This window comes from Mustela nivalis (genome assembly GCF_964662115.1).
Source record: "Mustela nivalis genome assembly, chromosome: 17".
Lineage (NCBI taxonomy): Eukaryota > Metazoa > Chordata > Mammalia > Carnivora > Mustelidae > Mustela > Mustela nivalis.
In genome coordinates, this window is record NC_139036.1 from 25,727,660 (window position 1) to 25,739,913 (window position 12,254).

At 38.5% G+C, this 12,254-nt stretch overlaps 1 protein-coding gene across 1 annotated transcript in view; it reads left to right on the forward strand.

Moving 5' to 3' along the window:
• Nucleotides 1–10,517, forward strand: part of TAF15 (TATA-box binding protein associated factor 15) — a 28,722-nt gene extending 18,205 nt beyond the window's left edge. Inside the window, exons 8-16 of the mRNA XM_082704575.1 lie at nt 2,148–2,182; nt 2,812–2,844; nt 4,069–4,178; nt 5,157–5,286; nt 7,190–7,282; nt 7,958–8,039; nt 8,156–8,244; nt 8,357–8,882; nt 10,190–10,517. Of these exons, the coding sequence (XP_082560701.1) occupies nt 2,148–2,182; nt 2,812–2,844; nt 4,069–4,178; nt 5,157–5,286; nt 7,190–7,282; nt 7,958–8,039; nt 8,156–8,244; nt 8,357–8,882; nt 10,190–10,229 (1,138 nt within the window). The 3' untranslated portion in view covers nt 10,230–10,517. The remainder of the gene's footprint in view (nt 1–2,147; nt 2,183–2,811; nt 2,845–4,068; nt 4,179–5,156; nt 5,287–7,189; nt 7,283–7,957; nt 8,040–8,155; nt 8,245–8,356; nt 8,883–10,189) is intronic.
• The last annotated feature ends 1,737 nt before the right edge of the window (nt 10,518–12,254 follow it).

Here is a 12,254-nt window from a genome sequence, read left to right on the forward strand (position 1 = left end):
GGTGAGGCCTACTTTCCTGGATCCTGCTTTTCTGAGATGCTCTCAGGCTCTGCCTGGACCACCCTTTGAGTAGCAGGGACGTATACCCTTACTTTGTGAAGGAGGAAACTGAAGCCTAGGGAGAATTACTGACATGTCCAAATTTTCAAGATTGATTAGCAGTAGTAAAGACTATACCCTGAATCTCTTAGTTTGAAGGCTAGTACTTTTTCAAATGCACTGTGATGTTTACATGTTTATGGCCATTGTGTTGAAATCTTCAGCTGCCATATTTTCAAAGGAAATGCTCAATGAAGGTGATTTAAGTTAAAATGTCATTATATGGAGAAAGAGGAAGTAACAAACCTACTTAAATATCATTTGTTTTATATTGCACTTTTATTTTGCAGTGGTATGTCCTTATTGTTCAAAGTTATATTGATGGGCATAGTAGAAAATACAAGAATTAGCTGATGTATGTAGTTGGGTATTTCTCACCACTGTGGCCAGATAAACAGTTAGGTACTTTGTTTAAGATGACAGCAAAATAAGAGGTATCTTTTCCAGCACTTACTTACAAAAATTTCCTATTTAAAGAATCTACTTTATCCTGCGGACTTTAACTTCCTGACAGAATTGTGGGCTTAATATTTTCACTGGTTCTTTCCTCTTTTTTTTTTTGAGTTCTTGTGGTCATCTTTGAAGAAACCTAAGATATCTTGGTTTCTAATAACAAGATTTTTAGCAGGTTAATCTCAAGAACTATGTTGGCTTTCCTTAAAAGAGTTAAGCAGTGATATATAGGTCAATTAGAAGTATAGGAAGGGCTTGGTTCTGTAAGAGGGATCTTAGAGACTCAATAAATAGGAGACTATATGTATATAAAGGACCTGAGCACTGTATTGTCTGCATAGTCTTGAAATAGCCTTATTCTCCTTAGAGTCTTCCTGGAAATTAAATAAAATTAATAACAAATTAAGGTGCTTGTGTCTATACCTAAACTGGTTGCATGGGGAGATTTTATATCAAAGTAGTAGAATAGACTTAGAAAAGAAGACTGCTTTCTCATTTAGTTAGAGCATTTTTTCTCAGGACATTTCAGAAGCCATCTAGAGGCTGGAGGGGCAATGTTACCATTACAGGAAAGTCTCTTAAGCATTGGAGAGACCTTAGTGTGTTGGATTAGTTTCTTGGATGATAGTAGATGATGATTAATGGTAGTAGCATACTAGATGTCACCATCTGAAAACTGGTTGTTTTTATTTCCATGACAGTGTGTAAATCTTAGTGGCTTCCTTAGTTCACGCAAGAGAGACAAACTTTTAATGTATGAGATTTCAACAGTTTCTTGATGAGAGAGATCTCAGATTTCTTATGTGGCTTTTATGCATACAAGGACCATTGACTTACCTGTCAGTGGAAATTTGCCAGGTAGTCATTTTCTTGAGGGCAGCTGTGATACTGGAGTGTGTTGCATTCTGTTCTGTTGCATGGTCTACTGATCGGTGTACAGAGCATTTGGCAGCATGAATCTCAGTAGCTCTGATATGAAGAGATCTCGTATATTATAGTGGGAATAGAATAGGAGTTGTGCTCTCTTTTAGTGCTCATTTTCTCAGATTTCTGAATGATTCGAGATTAAGTCTACTTTCAGGCTCACTTTCGTGTATATTTATACCTCACTTTTTTTCTTCATCTCATAAAACCCACAATTTGGTATCATAATAGAATATACTACTGAAGTTTTTGCCTCCCATTCCACTATCAGAATCTTAGTACTTTTTCTTTTTCCTCATATTTAAAAAAATAATCCCCCTTGGAAAGAATATTTGCTCCAGTTTAGCATTCTTCATTCTGTGCCTCCAGCTTTTAAGTTATGGTATGAATAGTATCCCTTTGGCTTGGGGTTGGGAAGATTTTAAAATAAGAGTATATGAGATACATTCTGTAGTAATCTTGAAAAGGCAACGTTGTGGAAATAGATCCTTGGGAAGACACTGAGGTGGAAACAACATTTTGGAGTCTATGAAATGGAATTTACTGAAAAGTTAGAGGTGCTACTGTTTCCCTAGGCACTCTACTTGTGACAGTTAAGTGTAGATTGAGCCCAGGGCTCAGCACATTAGAGACTTAAGGAAGAAATCATTTCTTCAATTTTTCCTCTGCAGTGGTGGTGACCGCGGTGGCTTCAAAAATTTTGGTGGTAAGTGCTGAGTATCCCAAAATGTTTCAGTGGAAATGCTATATAAATCTAAAAGCCACCAATATCCCGCAGACGCAGTTCTAAGCCCTTTCTTACTCTGTTGAGGCTGGTGTGTGTTGTGTGCTTTAAAAAAAAAAAAAATTATATGTATATATATACATAAATATATCAAAGAGAACATTAAAAAGCCAAAGTTGATCTCAAATAGTCCAATGGGTTTCTACACAGTGAATTTGCATGAAAGAGTCTGTGGTGACCGTTGAATGAGACTTTCACTGGATTTGACAATACATTTATTAATAAAGGCAGCTGACATGGTGTTGTTAAATTATTAGGGTTTTCCAATCAGCCTTCACAACAAGAGCTTAACAAAAGTGATACTAGCATAAAGCCAAAGTGGCGGGTACCGTCTGGGACAAATTTAAGGAAATAATTGACTTTCATCTTGATTTCTAAACTTAGTAAAACTTAATTTATATATTTACTTTGTAAATCTGTGATGGTTGACTTTCAAGGATTTTGGAAGTATTGACTTTCATGCCTTGGTTTTTATTACTATTTTTTTCGTGATTTCTAATGAGTTGCCTTAAATAGCTTTTTCTTTTTCTTTTTCTTTTCTTTTCCCTTAGGTCACAGGGATTATGGACCCAGACCAGATGCTGGTAAGGTTTATGGTAGTTTGTGACTTTGCCATTAAGAGAATGTTAGTTTTCCAATTTTTCAAGAAAAAAGTGTCTGTGTTGGAGGAGTTAGGGCAGGAGGAAGATTTAATTTGATAGTGTTTCCAGAATTAGGGAGCTTCACTTCTAAAAACATAGAAAGAAAAATTCAGGAAAATTGGAAAGTGTCCTGGGGAAAATTGCTATTTGTGGTTTCCTATGCTCTGCTTTTTCTTTTATGAAGAAATACTCAATCTTGTATTCTAATTAACATTACTTATTTATATACTACAGATCAAATTTGAGAGAGTTGGTATCATTGGGAATTTGAAGTAGAAAAACTGTTTAAGAAAATATTACATCAGATTGGTAGTCTGCTTAGTGGGCCTAAGAAACTTGAATTCATACATGGGGAGAATTATCTTACTCTGGGCAGAGGTCACTGATTTCGTGTGGCTTTTATTTTTAAATGAAATTCAAAGCTATCTGGAGCCTTTTGGAAGTTATAATTTAAATACTAAAAATCTATTTTAGGCAAAAAATTTTAATTTTAATACGTATTGAAATCAGACTTTGGTTTTTATTAAGATGCCAAAATATTCTATATGGATGGCAATTTCTGAATTATTTCTTGAAGGACTGAATTTTTGTACATCTTTCTTACTTTGTTGTTCTAATCCAAAAGTGTGCATGTAAGGTAAGGTGTCTGTCAAGGTGCCCTTACCCTCTTACAGGGCTTATTGCAATGATTGGGAAACCAGTAGTTGTGCTTGGCTTGCTTGGAGGTCCAGAGTGTCAGATTTGGGGAATTTTCTACTTGGAGAGCCTTAGAAGTATTGATTAGCCATAAAGTGTTAAAGCTCTCCAAAGAAAGGAGTGCTAATTAATACTGACTGTCTTCATCTATTCATGAGCTTCAGCCCTGTATCTGAATGTAAAGAGTAAGATTTCTAAGATCTCCTTTAATTGGTCTGTATTTCACATAGTGTGGACTTGATCCACTTTAAATGAAGTTTGGTTGTCAGGATTGATCTACTACCAGATAACTATGGTGACCACTTCGCATGTTGATAGAAGATTTTTTGTATATTGGTCCTTTTTTCTTTTGGTCATAGAAGTAGTTGAACAATAAATTATTGGACAATAAATTATTACTCTTGATTACTGAACAGGATGTAGTTAAGACCAAGGAATATGTATAATTAACCACAATTTTTTTCCCCTTAGATTCAGAATCTGATAATTCAGATAACAACACAATCTTTGTGCAAGGACTTGGGGAGGGTGTGTCTACAGATCAAGTGGGGGAGTTCTTTAAACAAATAGGAATTATCAAGGTGAGTAGAAAGTATGGCTTATGTTGAAAATCTCATAATTATTAACATACTCTAGTTACACTACATAGATTACGTAAGATTATGTCTCTTAAAATTCGCTGATACACATGCCCACCATGTCTGTAGGCCTTTTGCTAAATTTGCTAAATACATGAAAATTTTATTCCTTGCTTGTTTATCTTCCCACAGCCTTCTACTTTAACTTTCAGTCTTGGGCTTTAGAAATAGTCTCTGCCTAGTTCCTAAAAATTGTGAGAACCAAACAAGGTTGTGAGAACATTTTAGTAGATTCCAAAAGGCCATTATATGCAGACTGTATTACATATTAGCCCAGTACATGATGCTCTGTTTCATAACTGTATTGTTTATTGTATACTTAATGTGTCTCATGCACCATTTGTTTCATGCATATATTTCTTCTCTCTTTAACTTAGAAAGCAGCAGTTAGTGTTAGTAGATTGTAGCATTTGCCTGAAATCAGTTTGCATTTGTCCTTGTTTTGATGTCTGTGGAATTACTCATTTACCCATGACATGTAAAAAATTCACACCATTCTGAAGAGTAAACGTTCTTATTTATCTTCCACTCCCATCCCAGCGAGCTGCAGGGTGTATCCCTTAGCAGTAATCTGTAAATTTGCCTGGTGTACATTCTTCCTGACTCTTTTTTTGTGTTTTACAAGGTATATATTTATATGAAGCATTATCTACATTTTTTTTGTGGGTTTAAAGAAATTATACATAGATAAAACAGTATACATTACAATACAATATACATAAAGTATCATTTTCATAGCGTGGGTTTTACTTAGTATATCTTAAGAGAGTTTCCTTTTCAGAACCTAAAAATAACTTAATTTTTATATTAGGTACGTACTATTTATAGTATGGATATGTGAATTCCTTTAAAAAATCATAATTTTTATGGTTTATGATCACTTTTTTTAAAAAAGCTATTACAATCTTGTTTGTTCCTCAGACAAATAAGAAGACGGGAAAACCAATGATCAATCTGTATACAGACAAGGACACAGGGAAGCCAAAAGGAGAGGCAACAGTGTCATTTGATGACCCTCCTTCAGCTAAGGCAGCCATTGACTGGTTTGATGGTATATCTTACTCATACTGTTTCAGTATGCAGTTTGGATAAATGTTTTCTAGTCTTAAAGTCAAAATATGTTCTGGTAGACTGGTTATTTTTGTGTTTACTTTTGTGGATATTTTATTAAAAATAAAGGCCAAAAATTTTACATACCTTCAGAAATGAGGGAGATGAGCTCTCTCCTTGTTTGTCTCCAATATTTCCTTATTATTCTACCTTGTGCTTAAAGCCACTCTGATGGAGATTTAGAGGGTTGGCATGCTTAACTGTCTTCTTTGTAAATTTAGATTAATTTCCCTTCAAATACGAAGTTAATACATATTTGGAATAAATATTAAGACTTTTTTCCCCTGAAAACAAGAAAATGTGGGAAAGTAGAAGAAAACAGTAAAGCATCCATAGTACTCTACTCAGAAATAATCATTGATGATATTTTTTATTAAATTTAATTTCATTCTTCTAAGAGCATTTTTAAAAGTTTGTCATTATACTCCAAATGTAGTTTTGTCTCATGCTTTTTTCACTTAACATTTTAACAGTCATTTCCCCATGTTATTAGAAATTCATTGTTTTGTACTCTAATAAAAACCAACACTTACTGCATGTTTACTATGGTTTACAGGCTAGACATAGTTCTAGAAGATGCATATCCATTAATTCAGTTTGATCCTCACAGTAACCCTATGAGACATACACCCTATTATTACTATTTTTAGATGTTGAAACTGAGGCAGAGAGAAGCTGTATAATTTCTAGGATCATAGCATAACTGGCACAGTCAGGATTCAAACTCAGGCAGTCTGCATCCACAGTCTCTAAAGGACTTAACCGTGCTAGATTAGATAGATAGATACCTGAGGTCCCTTCTGGTTCTGAGATTATTGTACCTCCATCCTTTAAAATTTAATTGCATTTCTTCTGCAGAAATGAGATTGTGATACTCTGTCCTCACCTTCATATTCTTTCCTTTTTTCTTTAATCTTTCCGGCTTTATCATTGCTCTGAAGGCTAGATCCATTCTTCCTCACTTTTCTGTGTTTTTCATAGTTTGGTAAATTAAAAAGCAATCTCTTTTGCTCATATGTTCAAAAATAATTGTGCTTTTTTTGTCCACGGCATATGAGCCCCTTAAACCTAACTCAGTAGTTCAGGTCATTCTATAACTTTGAAAATACTGATCCATGAGTGGCTTCCTAGGCCCTACTGTGTGATACTCTGGAACGTTGCTGGCCATAATAATAGGGGCTTTGATTAGGGAGCTGAGTCCCTTGGAATTGTGACCATTTTATGAATCTTCTTGTTTAATGTAAAGTAAAAAGATTAATTTCTGTCTCTAAGGCCCTGGGCTGCAGAATATAGGTGTGCGTGCATATGTGTAAGTAATCACATATGCTTTCATTTTCTGGCATGTATTACTTTTAAAGATACTACTTGCATATAGTAAAAGAGTTTCAAACTGTACCAGAAGTGGAGAGAAAAAATGAACTTTCTTTCTACCTTTGACCCCCAGTGATCTCTTTTCCCCTCCTGAGAGTTGAGCATAATCGGTGGTGTCTATATAGCATGTATATGCATGTAAAGGCACACATTCAGTTCCTGTATACAGCCGAAGTGGTGACATACTATACACATAGTGCTGCACTTCACTCTTCCCATATACAAATACTGGATGTTGGGGTTCTTGCTTAGTAAGAAGTAACTGTCCCAGTGACAGATCTGCTCTATTCAGTAGATTCCATCATGTTTGAGCGCTGTTACCTTGAACACTGGGAACACTGTTGTGTTTGAATTTGTGTGAGGATATCAATTATTTCTCTAAAACTAAAAATTTCCAAGATAGTTTTATATTTTTGTTGAGATGTAGAGATGTGGAGTAGCATTTCTTCAAGACTCTTCTTTTTTCATCTTAGGAAAAGAATTCCATGGCAACATCATTAAAGTGTCTTTTGCTACCAGAAGACCTGAATTCATGAGAGGTGGTGGAAGTGGAGGTGGGCGACGAGGTAAGACACTTGTTGCTCACAGGCCTGGATATTGTACCAAGGGTTTGAAATTTGAGTCCATGTTCTGTCTCTTTTGTGTATACTACTACCTCTTTGTCCCCCTAGGTTTTTTTCCTTCTGTCTTAAAGCAAGAGTGGGTACTGAAAGGAGATTGGGTAAATAGGGTGTCATAATAATTAAGAAAATAGTTGGAAGAAAGTTCTGAAAATCCCTTTGGGAAGCTTTGTGGCTGTTTGTTATTCACCTGGAGATCAGTAGGTGATTGTTTAAATGATACCTAATTAGGTAATCTGACCAGTTTGTAAGTTCCCTGATACAGTTGTTGCCACCTTGTTCATTTTTACTGTGTTTAATTCCTTAAATTTAAAACATGTCTTCCTACCTTTATCACTGAGATTCTCAAACTAAGGAGAGTATTATAATAGAAAGTGGACTTTGAAGTTTTTTTAGGGCATTATTTGCACTGTATTAGGTGCCTGGGGTCTTTTCCCACATTTCTTGAATTTACTAAGTAAAGCTTCAAATGAAAGAATCAGAGTTCTACCCTAGGGCTTAATTTTGGGGGCAGCCACCCAGTTATTGATGGTTACTTGCTCTTAATTCTTTCATCTGGTGCTTTTCCTCTGCCAGTAAAGTTGGTTGCTGATTTTTCTCTCCCACCCTTCTTTACCCTAGGCCGTGGAGGATATAGAGGTCGTGGAGGCTTTCAGGGGAGAGGTGGAGACCCCAAAAGTGGGGACTGGGTTTGCCCTAATCCGTAAGTATACTATTTACTCTGGCAGTAGCAGAGTTGGGATTGGGGTTGGAGGATGCAAGAGGGGGTTCTGATTCAATTGGAAACTATTGAACATTTTTATTTTCCCCCTCTCTCAGATCGTGTGGAAATATGAACTTTGCTCGAAGGAATTCCTGCAACCAGTGTAATGAGCCCAGACCAGAGGACTCTCGTCCCTCGGGAGGAGGTGGGTTGCTTTTTGATAGCATCTGCTTGGCATTTATCTTCTGACTAGCATAGCATTAGGGGTGGTTTACATTATCCCGTTGGCCTCACTGGTTTGCATCTCTACTTTGCAGACTTCCGGGGAAGAGGCTATGGTGGAGAGAGGGGCTATAGAGGCCGTGGGGGCAGAGGCGGAGACCGAGGCGGCTATGGAGGAGACAGGAGCGGCGGCGGCTACGGAGGAGACAGAAGTGGCGGCGGCGGCTATGGAGGAGATAGAAGTGGGGGCGGCTATGGTGGAGACAGAAGTGGGGGTGGCTATGGTGGGGACCGAGGAGGTGGTTACGGTGGGGACCGAGGCGGCGGCTATGGAGGAGATCGAGGCGGCGGTTATGGTGGAGACCGAGGAGGCGGCTACGGTGGAGACCGAGGAGGCGGTTATGGAGGAGACCGAGGCGGCGGCTATGGGGGAGACCGAGGTGGCGGCTACGGTGGAGACCGAGGCGGCTATGGAGGAGACCGCAGTGGGGGGGGCTATGGAGGAGACCGCGGTGGCGGCGGGGGCTACGGTGGAGACCGAAGTGGCGGCTATGGAGGTGACAGGAGTGGGGGCGGCTATGGAGGAGACCGAGGCGGCTATGGAGGCAAAATGGGAGGAAGGTGAGTATTAGAATGTACTTGTTAACCTTTTAATCTCACTGCTTTTAGGGTTTTTGTCACATTTTCTTAAGGTTCAGTTTTTTGGAACTCGAATTTTTCATTGGAAACTCTCAGTGAGAATGGAGAAGATTCTTTTAGTTTCCTGTTTAGAAATTTCTAAAACTCGTTTTGTTTCGGAAATTCTGTTTCACAGATCTTTATATTGGTGTGTGTGTATTGTGCTATTTTTCCTCATGGCTAAAGATAATTGAGAGTGAGATATAATTTGAAATTGTATGTAAATCAGAGGTTCTTAATCTAAGTGAAGGAGAGTACACCTTTCAGAGGGGTGTGTTTTCTGAAATCCTGTGTGTTGTGTCACCTTGTAGTTGTTTCTCTGGAGATTCTGGTAATACCTTTTCCAGATGAAAATCGCTGATGGTATTGACAGGAGTGTGTTGTGCATGTGAATGATGTAGAGGCAGAAAAAGTTGAATCTCCAGTGATGGTGAAAGAACTTCAGTTATTACACTAAGTATCTGTATGCTAGAGGCAGTATAGAGTAGTGAGAATTAGTAGAGCATGTGGTTAAGAGCATGGAGTTTCAGAGGCAAGACTTTTCTGGGTTCAAATTCTGGCTCCACCGTTTACTTAACTCTGTGACTTTAGGCAAGTTACTTTGGAGCATCAGTGTTCTCATCTATAAAATGGGGCCAGTAATACCTCCTTCGTGGAGTTGTATTAGATTACTATGCTATGACAGTTCTTGGCCCATGGTAAACACTCTATAATTAACTATTAGTAATTATTATCTTTTGAACCCCTCTTACTGTGTGGCAAATCCTGTTGAAGTGTCTGTATTCTTTAGTTCTAGTTCTTCTTGCAACCCCGTGAGGTAGATGTATTTCCCATTTTATGGAATAAGAAACACTGAGTAACTTTTCCAAGTTCACACAGTAAGTGGCAGACCCAGAATTCTTACATTAAAATGTTTGCTTGCCTAATTCTGTTATGTCACTCTTCCGTTTAGAGAACTGGAATTGGCACAGTCTGACTCCCTGAAACACCACAGTGCTTTGGAATCCTTATTCTAGAAGGGAAGTTTTTAAGAGAATGATAGCAAAAAACTTCTAGGAATTCTGTGGGTCTTAAAGCTGATAAATTAGATGTTTATTAAGCACCTTCCAAGAGTAGAGAAATAAATTAGGTATGGTGTCATTGTTACAGAAATTGACAAATTGACACCAGTTACCAGCACCCTGAGGAACTGTATGATGCTCCCCCTTGGTACAAAATTAGAATTTAGTCTGTTTATTTTTCATTCCTAGAAACGACTACAGAAATGATCAGCGCAACCGACCATACTGATGACTGTTTTGAATGTTCCTTTGTCTCTGACATGATCCATAGTGAAATTGCCAGAGTTTTGCCTGCTGCTTTCCTCGTGGCCTCTTCTTGGGTAGTGAAATTAAGTGACATTTGGATTTTTATTTGGGTGGGAGGGCTGGGACAGTTTTTCTTTTAGAAATGTCCATTAAAATTTCCCCGTTTAGTTTCCAACCTCCTTTCCAACCCTTGAAGCTAAGTGCGTTGTAAAATATTGCCAAAATGGAAAGTGTTTTGTATTACTGCAATAAAGGCTGCTTGTTTTGTGGACTTTTGTACATTAGTGCATTGTTCTGTCACACTCAGGATTCAGTTACAACAGACTCTAACCCTAAAGAATTAAGAAATGCATTGTTTCATGAACTGAAAATGTTACAACAATACTGAGCTCCTACTCTGTTTAGAATAGTAGTTTGCAAGAATGAGTGCATGTCAGAATTACCTGAGGAGGTTTTCAAAATGAGAGATTCCTAGACCTCACCCTAGGTTTAATTCATCAGAACTTGTTAAGTGTGGCAGCTAGGCCTAGGAATCTATATCAGGCTCACCAGTTGGTTTTGACACAGTCGGTTTAATTGCAGTTTACAGTTGTGAACCATTTATTTAGGCAGTGTTCTAGATGCTAGGAATGTGAAGTCTAAGGGCAAATTAGGAAGAGTAAGGATTTGACAAGCCAGGGTCCAGACACCAGTGTGCACGGTATGTTAAAGAACTCTCTCCATCCTTACCAAGTGTGAGGCATTGCACAAGATGCTGGATATGTTGCCCATCAAGCAGACAGTATAAGGACTGACAATACTCCAGTAAGAATTAAGTACAAGGTGCTTTGAAGGCTGATTGGTAGAACATAGTCCAGTCAGTTGGGGTCAAGAAGGCTTGCTAAGTCTTGAGATAAGAGTGGTAATTGTCCAAGTACGAAGGCTAGGTGAGGAAATGGTGTTCCCAGCAGAAAAACGATATGAGCACGTAAGCCAGGAGGTAAGAGAGTGAAGAACAAGCCCTGTGTTTGGGAATTGTATATAGTGTTTGTGATTAGAGGGAGGAGTTCAGGGAGGGGCCTGCAAAAGGTAAGACTGGAGAGGTAAGTAAGCTTGGTGAGAAGGTCCTTCCATTTCATTTTTCCCCTGCCTCAAAATAGAGAATCACTAAAAGATTTTAACCAGGGGCGTGGGCTGACCTGAGTGGCATCAACTGAAGGATTCCTATGGCTGCCTGTGGAGATGCTGGACTGGAGACAGAATGGTAAGCCAGGTGAGCGAGATCCTGGTCTGAGCTCAAAGACTGGACAAGGAGGAGAGAACTAATTTGATTTGAGAAATGAGGGAGGGACATTTGACAGGATTTGGCTGGATGTCAGAAATTGTGGGGAGAGAAGTCAGGTTTCTGGTCTGGTAATTGGTAGATGTGCTGCTCACTTAAATAGACACTGGGGGGCGCCTGGGTGGCTCAGTGGGTTAAAGCCTCTGTCTTCAGCTTGGGTCATGATCCCAGGATCCTGGGATCGAGCCCCACATCGGTCTCTCTGCTCCGCAGAGAGCCTGCTTCCTCCTCTCTCTGCCTGCCTCCTTGCCTACTTGTGATCTCTCTGTCAAATAAATAAATAAAATCCTTAAAAATAAATAAATAAATAGACACTGGGAGAAGGAACAGGTTTGGGAACGAATGAGGGGGAGTGATTTCAGTAGGAGTGATTCAGTAGGTGTGCAAATCTGCAGCTTAGAAAATGGCATTCAACATGATGCACCTTGATTTTTTTCCTTTACTATTTTCTCCTTTGATGGTTTCCCTACTTGACCTTCACATGTTGGAAGTTTCTTAGGGCTTGTTCTGATCACCTTTGTCTTTCTGTTTATACCCATTTTTATCCTGGAAGATACAGTGATGACTGCCAAATTTAAGTCTGTAGTCTTGACCTCTGCCCTTAACTCTGGATTATATTCACCTTCCTACTTGACCTAGTCTGGTTTTTTTTTTAAAGATTTTATTTATTTGAGGGGGTACCTGGGT